At 40.4% G+C, this 22,706-nt stretch overlaps 1 protein-coding gene across 15 annotated transcripts in view; it reads left to right on the top strand.

Moving 5' to 3' along the window:
- The window catches only part of ARID1B (AT-rich interaction domain 1B), a 335,994-nt gene that overhangs the window by 250,758 nt on the left and 62,530 nt on the right, over positions 1–22,706 (top strand). For 14 of the 15 annotated variants that reach the window (XM_055810916.1, XM_055810915.1, XM_055810912.1 and 11 more), the window contains 2 exons: positions 1,625–1,714; positions 17,727–17,906. In XM_055810916.1, coding sequence (XP_055666891.1) covers positions 1,625–1,714; positions 17,727–17,906 — 270 coding nt within the window. The remainder of the gene's footprint in view (positions 1–1,624; positions 1,715–17,726; positions 17,907–22,706) is intronic. The other variant, XM_055810908.1, reaches the window with a different exon arrangement.

The following is a 22,706-nucleotide window of genomic DNA, read 5'->3' as shown; positions in this document are numbered from 1 at the left end:
TCTGCCTCTAGTCCAGCATTTGCATCTCTGAGACAGTTGTCACAGCTGCTCCTGGTAATGTTGACTGTCATGTTCTTTAGTGCAAATGCACCTCATCTGAATAGCTAGGCAGTGGTTACACTCCACGTTTTATGGATTTTCTTTTGTTCTTTATCAGTCCGGCCTTTCTTTACAGTTGGTGCTGAGAGCCAGTTGCTTTGAGGCTGGGAAGTGGATGGGGCAGAGCAGACACTTTAGCTTTCCTGTGTTTACGTCCAACTTGGGGCCCTTCATCTCTCTAAAGAGCTGGCTCAGCTGCCCACTCCCCCCACCAACCCAGCTCCCAGCACCAGGACTGGCCGCAGGATTCTTGCTCCCGCCACTGCAGAGGGGCAGCTGCTGAGCGGGAGGAAATGAGTCTCAGCAGGCACAAATCTATTGCCTGTGTTTTTATTCTTTCCATTTCTTTCAAACGGAAAACAATCTGAGCAGTTTCTGAGGATGAGAGATATAAATCTGTCTACTGCTGTTTATACTGTGCTTGTCGCTACAGTGTCTTAAATGCTTAAAGTATGTATTTGCTGCCTAACCTGAGGTGGTCTGCAAGCCGCTTGGGCTGTCAGGAGCAGGCATGTTTCAGACCAGCAGTGGAGAGGAGTCCCAAGTCCAGGCGATGGCTGGGTCTCCTCCTTACTCCTGCTCAGGCTGTGGCAGGTGGGCTGTTAGGCACGACACTGTTGGGGTGTTGTGCAGTGGGAGGGTGGTAGAGTGGACCCTCCCTGCTCGACACAGTCTTGTGGTGACCCAGCGGAGTGACTTGCATCAGTGCAATAAGCACCTGCTTTGTATTGAAAGGGAACATTCCATGTCCTGAGCCTCACAGGCAGCACTTCTTTGGGTGGGTAGACAGCAGTGGATAAAACTGTGTGGGTCTCTTTTGAACAAGGCCGTAAAAATGGGTTTGTCTGTTCTGGGTGGATATTTTAATAGGAAAATATCTTCCCTTTGCTTTTATTTGAATAATAAGATACCCCTTTTCTGTCTGATCTCTTTCAAACATGCTTCACTTTCACCATGTGCACCTACGTATTATTCTTATTCCCATATTCTACATGGACATTCAAATAATATTAGAACCACTGATTCATTGAAATACTTTTTAAATTGTTGTTGTTAGTCATTTTTGTATTGACTGAATTTTTCATTGGTAATATTGCTGGCAGCAGTCCATGTCTGCCTGGCTGGAGGCCAGTTTAAGCTCGGCAGGATGAGCCCTATTGTTCAGCAGACTTGGATTTTGTTAAACTCTCTAACAGAAATATGTGTCAGGAGATTTGCAGCTATAAATTGGATCATGTCAGTGAGGTTGGGAACTCGCTCAATACGAAATTGAACATTTCGCCATGCCTGTTGCTAAATATGTTTATGCATGTTTCCTCCATGGGTTTCACAAAAAAAAAAAAAAAAAAAAAGGTAAAAGGAAGAAAAAAACTGGAAAAAGCTAGGCCTGTTGAGCTCTGTCTTTTCCTTATACAGCTGGTACTTACTTTGATGTTGAGTGGTTGAAAAATGCAGCAAGGCTTGGTTTTGTGCATTGCGATGTTAAAAGCAAGTCTGTTTTCCCTTTTCTCTCCATGTGTTACAGGCAGTCAGATGCCACCGCAGCCTCCTGGCAGCCAGTCTGAATCCAGCTCCCACCCTGCCCTGAGCCAGTCACCAATGCCACAGGACCGAGGTTTGTTAGGTGGTGGGGTTCTTTAGTTGGTGCCAAATGCAGCCTTCATTTTAAGTTGCACGTTAGCAGTGTGAGATTTCCTCATATTTCTTTTCTTTTCCGAGGGAAAATAATGACAGTCCTCATTGTGAAATGCTCGGGGGGTTTCCTTCTCTGAGGAAACAGCAATTGAATAGCAGGTTTTACCAAAATATAATTGGAAACAAGGCTTTATCAAAATACAGTGAATGCTCGGAGAAAAAGGCAGTTTGCTGTAAATACTTGAGTCATGTCCTAGGGAATTCAACTTTTCGTTGTCTGTCTTGGAATAGGATGTATAGAAATAGCACTAGCTACGAGCACTGCAGTTTTGCACTGTTCTTAAAATTCTCATCTCTGATGTCTTTGCATGGGTACAATTGCTAGCCCTCTAGCCAGTTCCAGAATAAAAGTATCTTTAAATATAAAGGGAAATCAACTATTTAGGTCAAATAGTTCAAAGATTTGGAAATCTTGCAAGGGAAAACCTTGCAAGCAGCAGCACTGTTCTAAAAGAACATTTCCTAGCAAGTGATCACAAAAATAAACAGAGCATTGGTTTTTTTCTTAATGTTACCGTTTATAAACTTCAAGCCCTTTTCCTGTAACCTCCGTCCTCCCTAGCTCGTAGAAGACAGTTGTCACAGTTTTGATCCATGGCCATACATGTGATTAGCTGCTGTAAACTGGGCATCCAGTCCATGCAGTGGTTAACGTGCCAGTGACAAGCTTGCAAAACAGACACATGATAACTGTGATAAACATGGAGTTATTTGTGAAAGGCCCCTCCTAAAATGTCTTGCTACCAGAAATATTCCAAGTAGCACCATATGGGGATACCATAAATACTAAAAGTTTTCTCACAGTGAAACAAGTTGAACTCACAGAATGAAAAAATCCTGGGATAGCATCCAGGAGGAACTAAGAGGACTTACAAAGAAGAGGAGAGAGTCTTAATTTTTGCTATTTTTCTGTGCTGGATGTCCCCTCTTCCAGGAATGCTGATTAATGAGAACATGAAACACAGAATTCCACACTCCACTTACTTGTTTTGTTTCCTTTTCATTCTTTATACACAGTTGTTAGTGCAGGGACTTATTTTCCCCTTAAATTTTTTTTTTAGAATAAGGTACATTTTCGTTGAAAAAAGAATGACCTCAGTACTCAATAACAAATACATGAGGCTTTGTGGGATAGAAAGTCACAAGACAGTGGGAATGGATCAGATGGAGGCTTTGAAGACCCAAGCATCTCAGAAAGATGTGTGCATTTCCTGGCGTGACTGGGTCTTGGCACAAAACGTTACACTGCCCAGTAGTAATTATTTCTGCAGTGTGTATTCCTCACCTGTCTTTGGGGAATGAGTTAGGAAGGTCTGACAGAGCTGGAAGAGTTGAATCTCCGGGTTGCTGCTGTAGAACAAAACTGGGGGTCATTGTATGGTTGGGAGAGGCAGAGGGGGGTTCAAAAGTAAAAGAGAGAAAGACAGTTGCCATAACTGGGAAGTGAAAGAAGTAAATAACAGTGAGACAAGTGAAATTCACAGACTGATTTAGTCTGGTTCTTCCTCTGTGCAGGGGGGTGAGAACTGTGGGTATGTTCTTAGAGAAAATGTGTTTGGGAATGTTGCTGGTTTTGCACTCTTCATATGCAAAATCTTTTGTAATATGCACGATCCTCATGACCCAGCTTGTACAAGAAATCCATTTGTTTCGTGCAGCAGATATGAAATTTGTAACTAGCTAGGTCATATTGATTTTGCAGAACGTGTTCCCCAAAGCTTCTCTAAAGTCTGTGCTATACACGCATAAACATGCGTGCATTCCCTTTTGTGCCCTGTCATTGATTAGAGGCTCCTTTGAAATGGAAAACTTCACCTTTTAAAAAGGCTGTTACATTAGTTGATTCCTTTGCTTGCTTGAACTGGTTTCCACTGAACTTGAAGGAGGGGGAGTGATGGGGACTCAAAGGGAAGGTGGTTGTCATTTACTGATAAAAACCTGAGCAGAAAATCGTTGCTGCTAAGGACACCTGATCCATAGGCATCTGTTACAGTAATTTAAACTCTTGGCTTACTGATACAGTTTCTCCCAAAAAAAAGAAAAGAGAAAAAAAAAAGAAATGAAAACGCAAAACCCAGAGGCCCTCCATAGGATAAGGTAATGTTGTTTATTTTAGCACATTTCTTTCCTTGTTTAGAGAGAGAATTGAATGACCAGAAAACGACTAATAATTTCTTGAGCAGAATCGTCTGCTCTCAATACTTGAAAAAAATGTTATTTACCAGATACTGTGAAGCTTGATTGACAGGTGGAGTCTGAGCTGTAGCACTTCTGGATACTAAACCACTACCTTGAACCATTAAGTTTACACGTATTTATTTTATTATGGAAGTGTTTGATTATATTTTACCCTACTTTCCATGGTTACTCAGCACCCAGCTGGGATTTTTATGTTTGCCTGCCTAAGACTATATATCCCCTGTCATACAGTGCAGCATGAAGCAATGAGTGTATTTTCACGTGCATTCAGTGTGTGGAAGGAGGTGAGTGTTAATGTGTGTACAGTAACAGGAATTTCTTGGGGGACTGGATTTTTTTTTGCTTTTCAGCTTGCTTTTCATATAGCTTATTTCATACTTCTTGTAATAAGCACAGAAATGCTTACTTTTTAAAAACAATTTGCCAATTGTTCAAATCCTGCTCAAGCTGTAGGACATTTCAACCTGGGTCAGCATAAATGGAGCATGCTATTCTAGGCAACCCACTTCTGTTCTCATCCCAGAATCGGTAACTGGCCACTGCTGTTTGATGCCTAATCAATAAAACCTTTTCAGTTCTACCAATACACACTACCAAGGCCATAAGAAATTGCATGGACTTTTGTGTGCATAACCTATGTCTCAGCTCACATGTCTTTGAAACTACTGGGACCTGAAGTAAGTCCCATACACCTTAATGGACTGTTGGAGCCAGAGAGCCCTGGAGACAGAGGGAGCAGACTGTGCAGGGCTGGGGTCAGAAGCCTCTTGGAGAAGCAGGAGTGGCCACAGCTGCTCACCTACATATGCATTTAACTGCTGCTGAATCCATCGATTACCATTACTTGGGGATACCGCATAAAAATGTAGTCATGACTAATTAAGCTAGTCAATGAAACTTGCTGTGCTTTTGGGGGGAGGGGGGATGCATATTTTGCTCTTTGTTTCTGATATAGCTACTTGAGGCTTTTCTTTACAACGATCAAGAATAGGGGTTTGATTTTTTGTGTTCATTGAAGTCAAAGCTTTTTATCAACTTTAGTCACATCAGCCCCCAGAGGTAGGGCAGCAGTGATACCATGGCTGTCATAACCCTTTGGCAAATAATGGAGGTACACAGTCGCTTGAGTTCCCTCTATGCAGCTGTACCTACTTCTCTGTTTGGATTTTAGAAGCTATGCTTTGAGGATGTACTTTAGTAGCTAGAATTGCTCAGTGCATTGGAAGTTATTTGTATGGATCAAATAGAAACCCAGCATATCCAAATTGACCCCTTAAACCAGTTTTCTGAAGCTGCAGCCTGAAAAAGAAGCCTTCCATCCTGGGCATTAGCTTATACTCCCACGTTTTCTTTTGTAACCTAATGGAGATGCCTGTCTGCATATATGAATACTCACCTATGCAAACACTAATAGGATAATACGTCTCACAATAATGTTGAAATAGGCACTTTTACCCCTGAAGAAATGAATGGTTCCTTACCTAAGTTTTAAAAAGCGTAGCAAACTTACGTACTTTTAAGTAGTATTTTTCATGCTTACGCAGTTGGATATGTACATGTCAGGTTTGAGTCTCATATTAAAATAGTGAATTGGGAGCTCCTGAAAACAATTGAATTTAATGGAAACAGTTAATGACTTCACGTTATTACTCTAGCAAGTGCTCTCATAATGGGGATACTTAAAGAAGCCTTATTTATTAGTGCAAATGTATATGGGTCAGAATTAATTTTTAAAAAATCTTTAATTGTTTTCCCCTTATAATTTTCACAGCGGTACGTAGTTAAATATTCATGATAATGCTGATGATATGCTAAAGGTCTGAAACAGATCTGGAGTCTCAAAATCAACACAGGTTATTTAACCCTTTTCATCTAATGCACCATTGGGGACTTGCTCAGTGAAATCCCAGAGCACTGGAATAATTAGAAGATAGTAATGAGGATTTAATTAGTCCTTGAGATATGCGGAAATAGGACCACTGAGAACTTTTCTGTTTGGACATGGATTGCAAGCAGAATTGATGCCGTTGCAGCTGCTGTGATGTGCTGGAAAATGTATTCCGTTGCTGGAGGCAGTTTCATGGCACCATTCTGTGCCTGTCAGATCTATGTGGAAAGTGCCCGGAGTTAAGCACCTCCAAAATTGTTGAATAGTAGCCTTCCTCTTCTCTGTCACCTACTCCCAGTACCTTTTCTTTTTCCTTGTTTCATGTCATTTTTTCCGTTGTACGTTTATTTCTTTCTGTTGTTGACATGATGTAGCTTTTGAGGATTGTGGTACAGCTGTATGCTCTGTTAAAAACACATCACAGACAGGGACAGGGAGTAAGAAACTGTAGACTTGTAGGAGTACAGGTGTTACACTAAGCAAAATTTGGATCATTTTGACACAACTGCTTGTAAGCTATATCCTCAGATCTAGTCCTTATTTAGTATTAGATCTTCACAGAAGTGATATTTATCAGTAGCTGCAATGTAGTAAATTTAAATAGCTTTTTTGGCAGACAAGATGTTATCCAGCAAGAGGTAGTAACAGATGGGATGTGATCAGGCATTTTGATGTTCTCTTTGTGCTTCCCTATAAACACTAAGTAGCAACTGAATTCCTGTAACTACAATTTCCTAATTTGCCCGTTTTCTCCCCTTTAACTGTTTTCAGGGCATGCTTATTTGTACGCAGTCATCACATAAATTCCACTGTCATGTATTTTCTTCTAACAAAATACAAATGTTTTGTATGCATGGAAGGCATGGAATACCAATCGGGTGTTTTGCACCCACAGTTCCCATCAGATGTATGGCTTAATACTGACATTTGATGGTAGAGATTCTTTTCCCTGAAATCTGTTTTCTCCTTAAAAAAAGAAACCAGAAGTAAGAAAATAGATCAAAGAATTCTTATTGCAACAAAAAGATACTGTAGTTCACTTTTAGATCATAAAAAGTCTTTTTCCCTGAGAATACGTTTTTTTGCTCCCATTTGGGGATTCAGGATCTATTCAGAGCACCGAGGAGCTAGAGAATAAAATGATTCGTGTCATTAAAATTTTTCTGCTTGCCATATTAACGATGACACCACTTAAGGTTAAATCAGACTTGGTAATAAGTTTACTCGATGTAGACTGAAGTGTTTCAGGCTCTTAAAGAAAGATGCTTGAGACATGTACTGAGTGCAAAGCCACAGGTATGTTTGAGTGCCTCTTCTGCACGTCGTGTTCTCCAAGTGGGTCAGTGTGGAGGAGCTGAGCTCCAGCTGGTAAGCAGGAACACTGTGCCAGGCTGGGAGGAAATCTTTGTGCCCAGAAAACTGAGGTTAAAGTAATTGTGCCCCCAACAGCCAGAAAAGTGCGTCATGTAAGGAGGAGAAGCAGGTTTTTGTTGAAACTGTCACACTACTACCTCTGTAAAACGTTATCTTTTTTGTCTCAAGTCACATGATGAAATAGGAATGTGACGCATAGAAACATTCAGAGCTGACCTGTAGGTGAAGGCAGAGCCATGGAGTAGAGCCATGCGCTAAACTTCTTCAGTGACTCAAAAAGTTGATTAGTTTCTCAATTTAGTGAGCACTAAATTTATGAACAGTCTTTAAAAAGGATCAGGATAGCATTGGGTTTTGCCACTGTATTTTTAATTTGATTGTAAAAGTGAAAGTAAGTGCACTGAAATGTAGTGTTTGTGTGATGTGCAGATTTTTTAAATGTGTACACACTATTTTTCTTTGCTATTTTAATTGCAATAGCACCCAAGACCCCATTTTTCTAATTATTTTTATAGTATTACATCATACAGCAATGCACAGCAAAAAAGCTTACAATATGTCTACTTTGATTAGTAATCAAGATCTTTGGGATAAAAGGTTATTGGTGTTCACCCTGAGCTGCAGGAGTGAATAGCTTTGTGTCTGTTTGCCTGTTAAGCATTGCAGGAAGACCTGTTTTTCTTGTCCAAAAGTATTAGAGATGATGTTACTGTGCCAAAGCAGGTTAATTCTTAAAGAAATCAGTTGCCATTTCAGGGTGCTCGTTTCAGACTGTACTTGAATTTCAAACATACACCAGCCAGTCTCAGCTTTAGGTTGATCAGATTAGTTGTGGCCTGCACTAAATATACAGCAGTATTGGCCATCTGTGAGAAGAACTGAAGGAGGAAAGGGTATGATTTACATGTAATAAGCAATGCTGGGAGAGAGCAAAACTGCAGAAGTAGTATTTGAAGTACATGATAACATCAGTACAATCAAAACCCAAAGTCAGGTCTCACAAGTAAATTTTGTATGCTGGCAGCTGGTCACTGCTTTCTTCTTGTTGATGCTAAATCGTGTTATACTTGGGGATGAGTCTTTATTTCATTTTTTAAAACTAAATTGGGGATTCTCTTTTTGAAATTACGAAGCAGAATTGAGTTTTTCTGAGGGAGTATATATAGTTGCCGGCAGAGAGACTTCTCGATATAGAAGTTTCCACAGACTTCATTAGGCAGCCGTCAGATTCCCTGCCTCTGGGCTCAGGGAGCAAGGTAAACCACAAGCAGTCACTGATGAAGAACTTGACAAAATGTTGCTGTCACCAGGCTCAATGTAAAGTTACTGGGTATGATCCCTGTTCCTGGGGCAGCTTCCCATCATGGCCTATAAACTGGGAGTGTCTGTGGTCCACCTGTTCAGTGCACTGTTGTTTCCAGGACACTGCTCCCTCACTACCTAAGTTAACCTTTTAAGTGAAACTTCTCTAAAAATAAAAAACTTCTGATCTAAGACCCTTTATGTCTTTTAAAGTTAATATATAGGGCAATGAGCTGAAATCTATATAATGTACGTATTAACAACTAATGCTGGATAGTTCCTTGCATCCCAAAGGATCCCAAAAGGCTGTAGAAGGAACAGGAAACAGCTGCATATCAAGGGAGGGAAAAAAGTCAGTCAAGTCGTGTATCGTGGTAAAATAAAACAAGACAAAAGCATTTTGGGACTGAGGATAGCACGCTGATTTTGTGGTTTTGAAAAAAATACTATGATTTCTTTTATGTGTGTGCAGGACAGAAAGGAAACGTCATGTGTATTTTAGTCTTGTCCACAAAATCCATATATATATCATGGTATTCAATGTATTTACTTCATGAAAAGGATGATCTGAGTTGATCTGTGGAACCTTTGACCAGGAGTTTCCGGGGACGGTACGTTTTTCAAACCTGAAAATTAGACCATTTAAGCCTGCAGGCCTTGGACAGTACACATGGGAAAATGCTGTTCCTTCTTTGCTGTCTGCCATGATCTTCCGAAGTATGCATGTTATTAGGAAAACTTAGACAAATGTTGATTGTATAAAGCAGACGGACTCCTTGGGTTTTTAACGTTGCTGCTCAGATTAATTGCAGCAGCCTTAGCTACCTACTGAAACTGAGGATTTGCTTTGGGGGCAGTTGGGAGGTCAGGGTGAGATCCTCTTGTGCTGCAAGTCACCGTTACCCTGATTTTCCAAGCACTACAGTAAAAGCATCTTGTGTAAGTTATGTTGTAGTAAGATGGTGGATGAGCAATGTTTTTTTGTTCTGTCTGTGCATCAACATCTCCACAAATGTCTTTCCTTCTCTGCCCTCAGTAGAGCACTTAAAATTTACATCAGAGAGCATTACGCAAGGTTTGCATTAGGAAAGGTTGGATATTTCTTCCCCAGCTACCATCTGGGTAATCTGTCTGATCCTTCCCCAGATTCTAATTTATCAGTGATAGATTATATGAATTTCAAGGCTAGGCAGTAGCAGAGGGAGGTTTAGGGGTGGGAAAAATTTAAACAATATTGCATGCCATACATGGACCGGGTTTTGTAATATCAGAGAGAGAAGCAGAGGAGATTCAGCCAGTTAACCTAATAGCACAGCTGGTAAAACACTAGGGGGTCTGGGTTAAAACCTTAGCTAGGTCATTAGTTTCCATCTTCCCCAAAGCTATTCACATTGTAAAGAGAAGCAGTCAGACAAGTAAACAGTGAGTAGACAGTACGATAGATATTGAAGCATAATAAGAAAATACTTCTAAAGAAAAATAAAACCAATCCAGCACTTTTTCTTAAACAGAAGATTGGTCCTTTTGTGAAAAGGAGAAATACTGCAGTGATCTTTGCAGGGAGCCCCAGTTTTGCTAAGGTGATGTTTTCCATAGCTGCTGTTTCACATAAGTAAAGAAACATCCTTTGTTGAATGGATGTGAAGAAATTTGGTGGTTCTGCAGATACTAGCAGGTGCCAATGGGAAATTAAATTGTCCAGGTAACAAAGGGAAACAGTATCGCTGTTACTGTGGTGCAGAGAACCTTCAGATGTTTTTAGTGGCACCCTGATGGACTTGGAGAAGATGACAAGGTTTTATGTGGGCTGAAGAAAGAGTTCAATGTAGTAGGTGGATTATTTTTTTCATGGTTAATGGGGAAACAATAAAGAACTCTGTCTTAAAAACTCTTCGGGAATTTTTTTACAAACAAACTATGATTGGGAAAAAAATGAGGGGTTTAAAATAATATATATTTTTTTTTAGCTTTTTTACAAGTATAAAACTTCGTATCAAGAAGATGATTAGCCTTCTTGTTACAGGCTGAAGAATAAACCTCTTGATTTGTTCTGTCAGTGGTCTCAGTACCTTTTTTTTTTTTTTTTTTATGCTGCTACCCTTCAGTTTTCCAAGTTGTTTGTCAGCAGAAGTCTTCTCTCTACCAGGGTTATTAGCAAAGATCTGATGTAATACCAAAATATTGCCCATGTCAGTGCTGCTGCTTGGGGCACATCTAACAGGTTCGTACCAGAGCCATCCAAAGATACTGTATTGGTGCAGTGCAGTAACTTAGCTGTGCTCAGTACAAGTCAGAATCTTTTTTGCCATCTGTTTGTGAAGGTTTTGTATTTATTTGATTTATTTATTTTACTTGCCTTACTGGACAGGAATATCGAGCATCAGTATTTGCGTCATCTAAATGAGGTTGACACTGCAAGCTGATCTGCTCATGCTCACCAACCCATCACTCTGTAGTGTATATTACTAAGTCAGATGTTCCATGTATGACAAACATAGGTTTTGTATGTGCTGCACCAGTCCAGCTGGGCATGTTTTAGTAAGGCTGGCTTCTGGAAAACGAGAATAAGAGCTGAGGTATCTTGAATGTAAAGAAGTCTTGTGCCTGCTTGCTCTAGAGGCCAGTTTTCTTATGCCACCCACATGGTTTCACTGGATTCACTTGGGTTGTATTCTGGTACATGGATCAAATCTTCCCCAGTTTCTTCATTGCTGTTATTTGTTTAGACTTGTGTAAAATTTTTGTCTGCTTAGATTTTTTCCAGTATCTAAACCTCTGTCACTGTGTCCTTATTAATGTATATTTTAAGTAGCACCTTAGGGAGGTACCATGCCATTCTTTGCCAGTGACAGTAAGTAGTTTATGGCCAGGTAGCACTGGCCATCCATAAGCAGTGGCACAACAGTGTTTTCTTAGCTCCTGCAGTCTGTAAGCTGCTCGTCTCTGGGTTTGACCACACCATTTAAAGATGTTTGTCCTAGTACCATCGACAGTCAGTGCAGAAAACCTGGTTGTGTATTTAGGGTCCTGGTGTCTCAGGCTTATGCAAGAGTAGCCAACTCTTTCAATTACTAAAACACTTCATTAATGTGTGAATCTTGCTCTGTTGCACGTTTCCTCACAGCGCTCCGAGGTACTTGCTGACTGTGGACATGTTTAGCTGGGCAAAACCCCAGACGTGGTTCACCAGTCCAGAGGCTTCCTAAGCTGCCCTTGCCATCTGAGACAGTGGGGTAGGGAGTGTTTCAGTCTAACTGTGATCTTCCCGAGCATGCTGCCATGCTAACAGGTTGCCAAGTTTTATTGTATCCGCTGCACAGAATATTGGGGTTTATTTGTTTAGCTTTACTCTGCCACTTCCGTCTCAGTGTTGTTTACCCACGAACAAGCTACATTTAGGAGTTGCTGTTTAAATCTATCTCAGTTCTGTTGTCTTCGCTGGTGAAAATCCTGAGGTAGTGAATACAACCCAAATGGCTGTCTGAGGAAGGAAAGACTGCCAAAAACTGTCATGTGTGTGCAAATACTTGCTCTTTTTTCTAGAGGGTACTGTCCAGTGCCTTGTTAACATACCAAGCACTGGAAATTCAAGTGATTTCCCCCCCACACACAAGTTTTTCCATTATAGGTGTTGGAAAATACCTCTTTTTACGTATTTAATCTTTTTGCACTGATTTGTAAGTAGAGAATTTTATGTTATTTCTCTCTGATTATTTGATAATTAGTGAATGCAACAAGTCTGTTTCTGCTTTTCTCATTCGATGACTTTCAGAGTAGTAAGCCTGTCTAGCCCCTTCTGTAGCCTCTGCCCTTGAACAAGGGGAACATCCCCGTTCCTCACTCGGAAGGGTTCCTCAGTTGTTTTGGTCCCATGCTCTGTCACTAAGCATGCCTCTCGAGAAAGAGCACTAGCCTGGTGTATTTTTAAGTTCTTTTTTACAAAGTACTGTTGCAAGTTGTATCTTTCCTCATTTTTTATTTATCAGATGTGTAATTTAATGATGATCTGCTATCACTGTAAACTCCAAAGTTTTCCTGAGCTTAAGTGTTCCCTAAGTGTTCCACGTGTTTTCAGGTTTACTTCATTCATGAAAATCGATGCAGTACTGGCTAAATCAAAAGGCCTCTCATTGACCGTGGGTTAAGTGTGTGCCAGTAGGCAGTGGCTGTCCATCAGCTGATGCGCAATAGCTTGTTACTTTGCAGTCCCTTCCTTTGTGTTTGAGTTGCTGCTTTCCTGGAAAGGTTTTTTCATATTCAAGCCAAGACTTTAAAAGATCAAAAGAATCCATTTGAGATGTTACAGCAACATCCAGCACATTCGGTGGGATTTTTTTATGGTTAGTGCTAAGGAGATAGTATTCAAGAAATGGATGATTTTGTATTGGTCAGTGTACGAATGTAATTAAGACAACCTTAGTGCATAATTCCATGAAGTTTTGCATATACATATGCATAAAGGAAAAAAAAATTAAATGTTTTTACAAAGGCATCATGAAATGGTATTAGCTGTGTGATGTATATTACCAGATGTTTGTACTGTAGCGGACAACAGAAGCTTCATTTTTGTCTTTATCAGAGGAGCAGAAACACTTCTATCACAAGCATTACCTAGTTTATCTTTTTTCCTGTATTTTGCTAAAAAGAAAGATGAAAAATATGCTACTACCTGACCATTTTTAAAACTTATATGCACGTTCTTTTTGAACATTTATTATAGTTACGGTGTCCTAATTGCTAATAGTATTGCTACTGTTTCATTTAGAACTAAAAAAAATGCAAGGATGACTCTACAATGTAAATTGGATTTTAATAAAGACAACTATTCTTAAGGTACGTAAATGTAGTATAAAAAATAACTAAAAAGGAGAATACTTCTGGCAGGCTCACTTTATTCAGCTACTCCTGAAATAGCTTAGTTTGCCAAAATCAACTCAAGTGCTTTTTGGTAAGTAATGTCTTGTTGTGACGGCAAGTAAAGCATCATCTGTACCTCTTTTATCACTAATATTAAAGTAAGGGAGTAATTTGTTCACTGATGAGCATGTTGCCATTGCAATTTTTAAAGTCTTAACTCATAGCTGTTCCCTAGCAGTTTATTTGAAAGACAAAAATCCCCACCTTGTTGTCACAGAGGTTGACATGTCAAATACAGTCTGGCTGCTTAATCACTTCACTGCCTTTACTCCAGTGCAGCTCTAATGTAATCCTACCTCCCTTCTTCACAAAAGCAAATTTTATCTCAGATCTATTTTTCTGGAAAGATTCTTTTTTTTTTTTTGTATCAGTTATAAAATGAAGCTGAACACTAGGGAAAATGTGTGTAAATAAGAAAAAATGAATGTATACCAGCTGCTCCCTTTCATTTCTGATAAGATTTCTAGTATTGATGTCGTTTTCTCTTTATGATGAAGAATGTTACGTCTTGACCAGGAACCCCGTCTTTCTTTAAGACATCTGAGCTTTCTGCAAATATTTGAAACACTTCAAACTGATGCATTGATCTCCAAACATTCACTGAGCTCTCACAGAGGTAGATTATGAGACCCCTCTGTTGTAATGGAATCCAGATCACAGTAAGGACCTGATTTTACCCTCTTCTTCTCATTGCATCTATAGCTGAAGTGACACTCCTCTGCTCTCTGGAGGGGTGTTGGAACATGTCCTGTTTTAAGGCCATGCTTCAATGTGCCATAGAGTGATAAAAGATAATATGGCACAGATAGTTTTTGTGAATTTCTGGCTTCCTTTTCCTTAATTCTTCACCTGTCCGTGCTCAAGAGAAGGTAGCAAAGGCAACCTCGTTTGAGAGGGATCTCAGACCTTCTGGGATAATGAAACACATGCCTAACACCAAAAGCTGTTAAAGGAGTCTGTTTCATTCTTGTGTTAATCAGCATCTCTGTAAACTAAGGCCAGAGCATGAGTTTGAGCGTTATCTGTTGTTACCTCTATATCTATCGTAACAATTACCTATGCTGCTGAATTACTGGCATGCTCCACGGCATAGTTTTGGCTTATGCCTGTGAGCACTCCCTGGGCCACAGCCCAGGGCATGGATAAGGCAGCACAAGGGACTGTGCGAAGGAGTCACACAGATGAGATGACCAAGACTGAGTGGGAAGGTTTAGCTGGATGGACACAGGCATGCCACACCGCTCTCCAGGCCAGGGAATGGTCCTGGTGTGTTTTATTTATGACTGTACACACAGCCATGCAGTCTACTCCACAGCATCAGAAACAGATTAGGAGAAGTTTCCTGAAGAAGAGGTGATTTGAGTGGAAACATTTATTTCAATTATTACTCTAGTCCCTTCAGGACCTCTTCTGACAACAGCAGAGCTAGCTAAAACTGACATTCTGCATGTTCTCCATTAGACGTCAGTCCACGTTCGCCATGAGATTCAACAACCAGCAGTCTCTCTGTGACACTACTGGAAATCACTATGGCCAGTACGGACAATAGCTTTTCAATGTGTCATCCATCCTTGTGGTGTTAAGAAAAGTACTGCCTGTGATAATAAGTCTGCTGAAAAACCTTTTATCGCTAGCACAATGTTTGGAAAGTTATCTCGTATAGATTAAAAGGCCTACAGTGAACAGAAACGCCTCGCTTCTGTGCTAGTTCCAGGAGTAACTTTACTATCTTTATAATAAAAAACTTAGTGTGACCAGTACAAAATTTTTCATTTAAATGGATCTCACGAGTGTGATATATGTGGTGTATGTGTGTCAGGAATGTGAGCATTTATTTCATACAGACATACGATTGTATTAGGTTTCTAAATCAGTTACAGCACTGTCGGCAGAAGACATAGGCTTTGTAATACGATTTGTGCACCGAGTGGAACTGTTCTAAAAATTGAGGGGTCTGTTTCAAAATAAAGCTAAGTGGAGAAGGTTGTACAAGTTTTCCTTTATAGAAGCGTGGAGTTTTCCAACCAGGATGGACCAGTTTCCAAGCCACTGTTTCACTTTTCGTTATTTGCTGTGCTGTGTGCCCAGCGCCTGTGGTCCGGCTCCCTCCAGTGTGGGTGCCAGGCTCTGACTTTGCAGTTCAGGTGTGGTCAAATCCCTTGTCTCAGGGCTTGCACAAAGGTCAGGAAAACTCTGTGTGTATTCCGCTAAACCTTGCAGTTGTTAGCGTTTTAGCATATTATGGATTGAGCTGTTCAGAGCACAGAAGAACGGGGCGCAAGGGGGTGTGAGATTGTCTCAGCACCTGGTTTTTCTCTTTACAACCTGTGGCATGGAGCTTCTTGTCTCTCAACAGGGGGTTTAGTGGATGGATAAGTACGCTATATAGTATAGGTTTGTGGAGTGCTCAAAAACTGTTTCATGTGTTTAGACTCAAAACTTAAGCTCTAGTAAGGCACACACCACCTTTCATTTCTGCATTGCATATATTGTCCCCTCTCATACAGCACTTTGTCACCAGTGTACAAATGGGGAGGCCAACCCACAGAAAGGTCATTTGCCCACTGTCACCTGTTACTGTGTCAGTAACAGCAGTGCTTGGATGAGAAACCTACTCTTTTGAGTTCAAGACATGCTTGTTGGGGCTGTGGTCCCCACAGAGAAATCCCTGAGCCACCTGGTTGTGGGAGCCGTAGCACCTCAGTATTTTCAGTTACAAGTTTAATCATGTGTCCTGTATGTGACTCAGGAAAAACCACCTCTCTCCATTAATTCAGACATTGAGCATTAGGCCAGTGTGTTGTTCGATACCAACCAGTGAGAGAACACCCCAGTCCTTTGGGAGAGTCATGCTCCTGCCACCTCTCCCTCCTCCTGTCACCCATTTCTGCCTCTTCGCAGCTTGTCCTTGCCTCTCTCTCCCCTTTTTCTCTTTTTTTCTTTTTCTGATCTTCCCTTCAGCAGCTTCCAGTTGTCCACTCACCGTTGGGGTTTTGCTCTTACCTTACCTCTATTCCCTCCTTCATGTCAGGAACAGTGTAATTAATGTTGCCAGGCAAAGTGTCCCTTGGCTTTCGACTTCACACTTCCCCACATGCATGCTACTAAAATTAATGGAGAGGAGCGCAAACACTCACCTTTCATAAATAATGCTTCAGCTGGCTGCAACCTCAAAGCGTGGGTGCCTGAACTAGTTGCAGGATGGGCCGAAACGCAGACTTGCTCGTGCACTTTTGCAGGCTGCTGGTGGCAGCAGAACAAACGCTGTCTTTCAGTACATTCTCATTTTGCCTAGCGGAGAAATGCGAAGATGAAATGTAATATGCAAGCAGAACAGAAAAGAAAGCATATTTCCTCCACAAATAAGAAAAAGAACCTTACTGTCCTCTCAGCACATCCTCTTCAACATTGAAAACAGCACTAAAACCTTTCAAGGTAAAATGTTAGAAAACCAGCATCCCTGCATAAACATTTTGTGGGCAGGATTGCAGGTTTTTTCCCGGTTCATGAAAACTGATCCCACCACAAAGCCCTCTTCTTCCATTTGACAAGCTTGGTTTCTTTTCCTTTATATGAAGCTTCTGTGTTTTAAAAAAACATTTCACTAGGTCTTTTGTTGAACCTTAAATTAAAATGGGATTCATTAATACATTTACAAAAGAGGAAAAGGAGAGAATGCAATACAAGTGTGCTGGGGACAGACCAGAAGAAGGACCTAGAGCACAAATACAGACCAAAATGACTTTTTTTTCTGGCTGGTATGACTAGATTGCACATAAAGGGAAATTTTAGCTCTGGTGAGTGTGTGGGCAATAGGATTATTTACAGTGGATTTCTGTATGCTGAATTTATGCACTTTGGTAGCAACATAAAATTTTGTAAGTTATTATACTTCCACCATAAGCCATCAGGCAAATTCCCTACTACTTATTAGGTATGCAGATAATTGCATTTAATTTTTTTTCCTAAAGATGGTTTTAATTTTAAAATCAGCAGCCATTTGTAACCAAGAAAGTCTGCCCTGTCTTTCTTTTACAAGTAAAAGTTTTTGAGTCTTGTGTAGAGGTTTTTGTTGTTGAGACAGCTTTGCTGACTTGGAGATGCATTTGTTTCTGTTTGTATGAACAATAGCATTTTCCTAGGTATCTTTAGTATGAAAATTACTAAAAGGGGTTGAGGTTTTTTAATGTCAAAGATTTCTTAAATAGTTACCTCAATACTAATTTTTGCTTTGGCGCTTTTTTCTCTTTAGGTTTTATGGCAGGCATACAGAGGAACCCCCAGATGTCACAGTATGGACCTCAGCAAACTGGACCTTCCATGTCACCACACCCCTCGCCTGGAGGCCAAGTGCATCCTGGAATTGGTAGCTTTCAGCAGAGTAATTCAAGTGGTACTTATGGGCCTCAGATGAGCCAGTATGGACCACAAGGTAAAACGCTTTCTGGCATTACGTATGATAATTTATATATATTTGTAAATTATATGTGTTGTGTAGGTAGGTAGGTAGGTTTCTGATTTTTTAAATACAAAACCAAAAAAACCCCAAGAAACACACAATGCCCTCCCTAAAAAAAAACACAAAAAACCCCCCAAAAAACCCCACTAAACAAACAAAACTGTCATCCAGAGGTAGAGCTGTACCTTGTGGAAGAAGCTGCTTCTGTTATTAGCACCTTTCTCTGTATAAAAATAGTGACCTTAAATTGGGGAAGGAAATGATGAATCTGTTGCTTTGCCAGGACCATTGTTTGGGAGCCCAAGCATGTCATCTCTGCAATGAGGCCGTGTTTGACCAAGCATGGAATAAGGGTCACAACACAGACCCCAGAATAGGACTTCTTTTCTTAGATAAAATCCCAGGGCCAGTTTAGAATTGCATGGTGACTGTGAGGGTTAAAGTCTTCTAACGAGCATAATACTACAGTGGCTACTGTGAAAATATAATATTGAGCTCTAATGCATAAGGTTTGTGAATCTTAACTAACCCTTCAGACTGAGAGAGACAGTTCCTTTTATTTTGCTTGTTTGACAGAGTTGTTGGAGGACTAAAGCAAAAAACAGAATACACCGTTTCTGCCCCTGGACAACCTTGAGCTTGTCTATTGTTTTGCCTTTAATGGATAACCTTAATAAAGATGCATCTGTTTAGGGGTTAATGAAGTTGATGTCAAGCCACAGAATGTATGAGGGGCAGCATTTTCTTTAGAGGTACATAAAGAAGCTATTTCAGCACTTCCTACTATTGCTTGCTTTCTTAAAATCTTCAAAAAGGACTGGAGGCAGCGATGAGAAAATCTTGAAGGGCTTGATGGCTTGCCTGTGCTAGCAAGGAGTTTCTGAGGACTAGTTCTGATGTTTGTTTGCAGGGAGCCTTGCTGCCCTGTGCAATGTTCCTTTCTGTTTCATCTTTGGGTAGCGTTTGTTGTGTTCTGCGCACAGGACTACAAGCCAAGATTTCCCAGTTTCTAATTTTGGCTCAGCCTTTTACATCATCTTTCAACTTAGGCAAGTAGATTCATTTCTCTGCTTCGCTTTCCTTAACTGTAAAATGGGGGGTAGTAATGCCTCATAGTCATGTGTGAAGATTAATTACCTAACTCCAGTTGACTGTGCTTTCCTTTTATTTGGAAAGCATTTTGTGGCCATAAAATGCTGTCCAAGTGCTTATTTTTATCTGCACAGTGAGCAACTAGCTTAACTGGTAAAAATCCAGTGGATTTATGATGTGCTATCCTGACTTCCAGCTGTACTGCTGCTGCTGAGATTCCGAACCATGGGAATAGTGGGTGTCAAGTGCAGTAAAACATTAGCCATCCACACTGATTGAATGGAAAGGTTTTTGTACTAAATCAATGCATTTAAGTAACATGCCGAATACTACTTTCTTTTTTGCTTGAGTTCAGCAGTTCTTTTCCTCCCTCTGAAGATGAAAGTGCCTATGTAATGATTTTACGGGTCGCGGTCAGGAAGAAATGGCTATTAAAAAGTGAACTTGAGGGGCAGGAAGAAAATGAGCATCATTGTCATTAACAGGCCGTTTCAGAAAGGTCTGGTGAATAGTGTGATGGATGAAAAGCGTGTTCTTCTGCCAGCTCTTGGAGAGTACCAGTGATCCTGTTTACTGGTCATCATAAAATTAGGGGCCTGCAGACTTCCAGCTCTACAGGTAACAATTAGAGCAGAAGAATGCTACCTTTTCACCAGGCTATTGTGACCATTCAGAAAATCTGGGGATGAAGATGGTGATATTTTGAAGTCATGTATTTACCCAAATTTAAGTTTTTGATAGCATTTTTTATTTTTAATGAAAGTAATCTAATTGCAACTCTTAACGTACCCTCTTCCAAAGCACAATTATATGCCAGCAATGATGAATATATTATATTGTTATCCCATTTGCCTTTTATTGGCAAAAACCCAAATATATTAAAAATTACCTGGGTTGCAATCAAGTTCTTAAATTATTAAAGTAAAATAATTCTCAGTGATTTTATTGGCTTTCTGTGTTTTGTTCACATAGGCCTTCCTCCAAACTTAGGCATAGGCTAAGTTTGACAGGACTAGTTGTATTTTTATGTATGCGTCAAAGCATTCTGTGACATTTAGCTTTTAGTTTGCATGCTGGATTTCACTGTGTGCTGTCCTGAAAACCATTGCTCGAGGCTAGTGTCTTTTCTGTGCAGTGGAATTGCTCACCATAATAAAGACTATACCAGTAAATTTGGGTTGGAGGAATTAGCCCCCAGATCGTGAGAGCAGAATGATCCATTTCATGCATATGGTTGATTTATTTGGGTTTCATGTGTTTACGTGACACTTAGGTCTATAATAAGAGTAGAATATATTTTCCCAGGAAGTAGTTCTTTACTGGGGACCTAGTCCAATCCTGTGAAACCATTTCTTACAAAAATAAAAAATGGCTTTGGCTCCACACTTCTGTGTGTCTGTGATACAACACAGGAGCATGGAGTACAGAATATCAGTTTTAATTTTGTATTAAATCCCAGCATTTTCCTGTCCCAAGAATTAAAAAAAAGCAGAGCAAGGATGGAAGTTGTTAGTGATGGAAACAGTCTCTTTGGTTTATATTTGGACAGTATCTAGCTGGGGGGCTAATGAAGCTCTGGTCTATGACCCGAGCATCAAAATGCTGCCACAGCAAAATGTCCCTCAAATGCACTCTGTAGAGCAGTCAGATCCTGTAGTCAGTTGGGTCTTTTTAAGACTGAGGCAAAGAAAAACTTCCTGTGGATCAGTAAAACGTGTCAGACGTGCATCCTGTCTCCTGACTTTTCCTACTTGATTCAGCAGTAAACTGTTCTGTTTGGGTGTAACAAAGAGAAACTACTACTATGTTTGAACCATAACCCTAGAATTTCACAGTAAGTTAAACCGCCTTTCATTCGTGGTAAAGCAATATGAATTATTTGTGCTTTGTAACAAAAAACCACTTTGCTGTCTAGCTCCCACTGATGTTAATCCTAGATTTCAATTGAAGTGGTGGCGTCTTAAGGATGAGATACCTTAAGTATCTTGAGAGTCTGGACCTCCAAATCCAGACCCACATATGCAACAGCCTGTTGTTAAGGCTTGAAATATCAACTGTATCTACTGAAGTCCCCTAGGTAAAATAGTTTCACAGGAATTCAGAACAATACATTTAAATTGTCTGTACAAGAAAAACTTGATGGTTAAGTGCATATTTAAAAAAATATAAAATTATTTTAAGATACTGTTTTTAATACTGTGAATCTCACCTACGTCTCTAAGCAGAGAGCAAAACTAACAGGTAGTTCTCAAATTTCCCTCTTTCCCGCTTGCCTAGAAATGGCAAGATATCAGAGCACTTTGTTCAGCAAACCTGGACAAAGTGGACTAGAGTTTCAGCAGTGAGTATGAACATCTGTCTTTGGCAGGTTGTTAGTAGGGGTTTTTTTATATTTTATCTTCATTACACTTTTTTATTTCTTCCTGATTCCAGTTACTGCTTTGGTTTTTCTCATGCTTTTGAGATGTCATCTCTCTGGGTATAATTCTATTCTGCCAAGGGGGAGTCGGAATAAAAAATCCCTTGGATATGGAGGGGAGGAGTTGTTCAGTAATATTGTACAGCCGCTTTTGCCAGGCTTGTACCCACTTGAAAAGTGTGGGCTCTTGGACTTGGCTGCCTGACACGTCCAGCTGATGTGGGCTGGCCTAGCATCTGCTGCATTCATTGTGTTTAATGCTGCATCCATCTGTTTTCTGTCAAAGCCACTGCCAACAAATTACTAATCTATTAGAGAAACATGGAAATAAGATTGCACTCCTCATTCCTGGCAGTTCCTCTTGTATTTTGTTTGGCTTTTATTTTGCCTTTCTTTTTGTGGTCTGGGAAAGGTATAAGAATAGCTAGTACTTGAGGTATTGAGGAAATGCTTAGGGGGAAAAAAAAACATGGAAAAAACATTGACACTTGTTCTCTTTACTGAAGAGATACCACTTCCCCGTGCTCTTGGACGTGTATCCCTGGAGATGAATGATTAGGATTATTTTCACTGAGCCACATATTTTTATGGAGAAGATTCCACTGTTTTTTCTGTGTTTTGCTTACGCTGGAGAAGCCAAAGCACAAAAGAAGAGATTTTTTTGTCCCAATTCAAAATAGCATCAAAACAGCAATAGTATATAGCGTTGGTGTTTGCTCCTCCAAGCATGCTGCTGAATCGTACTTTGTAGACCCTAAATGACAAAACAAATTGGCTTTATGTAAATTGGACTGACAGTAGCTCCCAGTGATTATGGATATCAGGTCTGCCAGTCCAGGGAGGGAATTTGCTTCACTTTGGGAAGCAGTGTTACTAATAGCATGTACATAAAATGTGTTAACAGGCTGTGCGTAGTCTTTGAGCACACATACACACCATCTTGCTGCATTGAATTTTTCTTGCACAAAACAACTGGAAAACCAGAGCAACATCCGAGTTGTGTGTTACACCTTGAACACTGAGCAGAGCATGAAACCAGTGAAGCCTTCAGTCTGTGGTCACATATGTTGGATCAGAAGTGTGGCTTGAGCAGGTCTCAGCAACCAGAACTGTGGCTAGGGGCGATGGCTGGCTGAACAGAAAATACTCATCTGCCAGCAGCTGAGCCTAGAGAAAGAGGAGGAGTGACAGGGCAGTCTGAAGGCAGCATGAAGCTGAATCTGGAGCCTTTCATCTCCGTTGAACCACATATTGGGGATCCT

The sequence above is a fragment of the Falco peregrinus genome, chromosome 7, assembly GCF_023634155.1.
Source record: "Falco peregrinus isolate bFalPer1 chromosome 7, bFalPer1.pri, whole genome shotgun sequence".
Classification (NCBI taxonomy): Eukaryota; Metazoa; Chordata; class Aves; order Falconiformes; family Falconidae; genus Falco; species Falco peregrinus.
The sequence above is the reverse complement of the archived record's forward strand: the minus strand, read 5'-3'. Positions and strand labels throughout refer to the sequence as shown.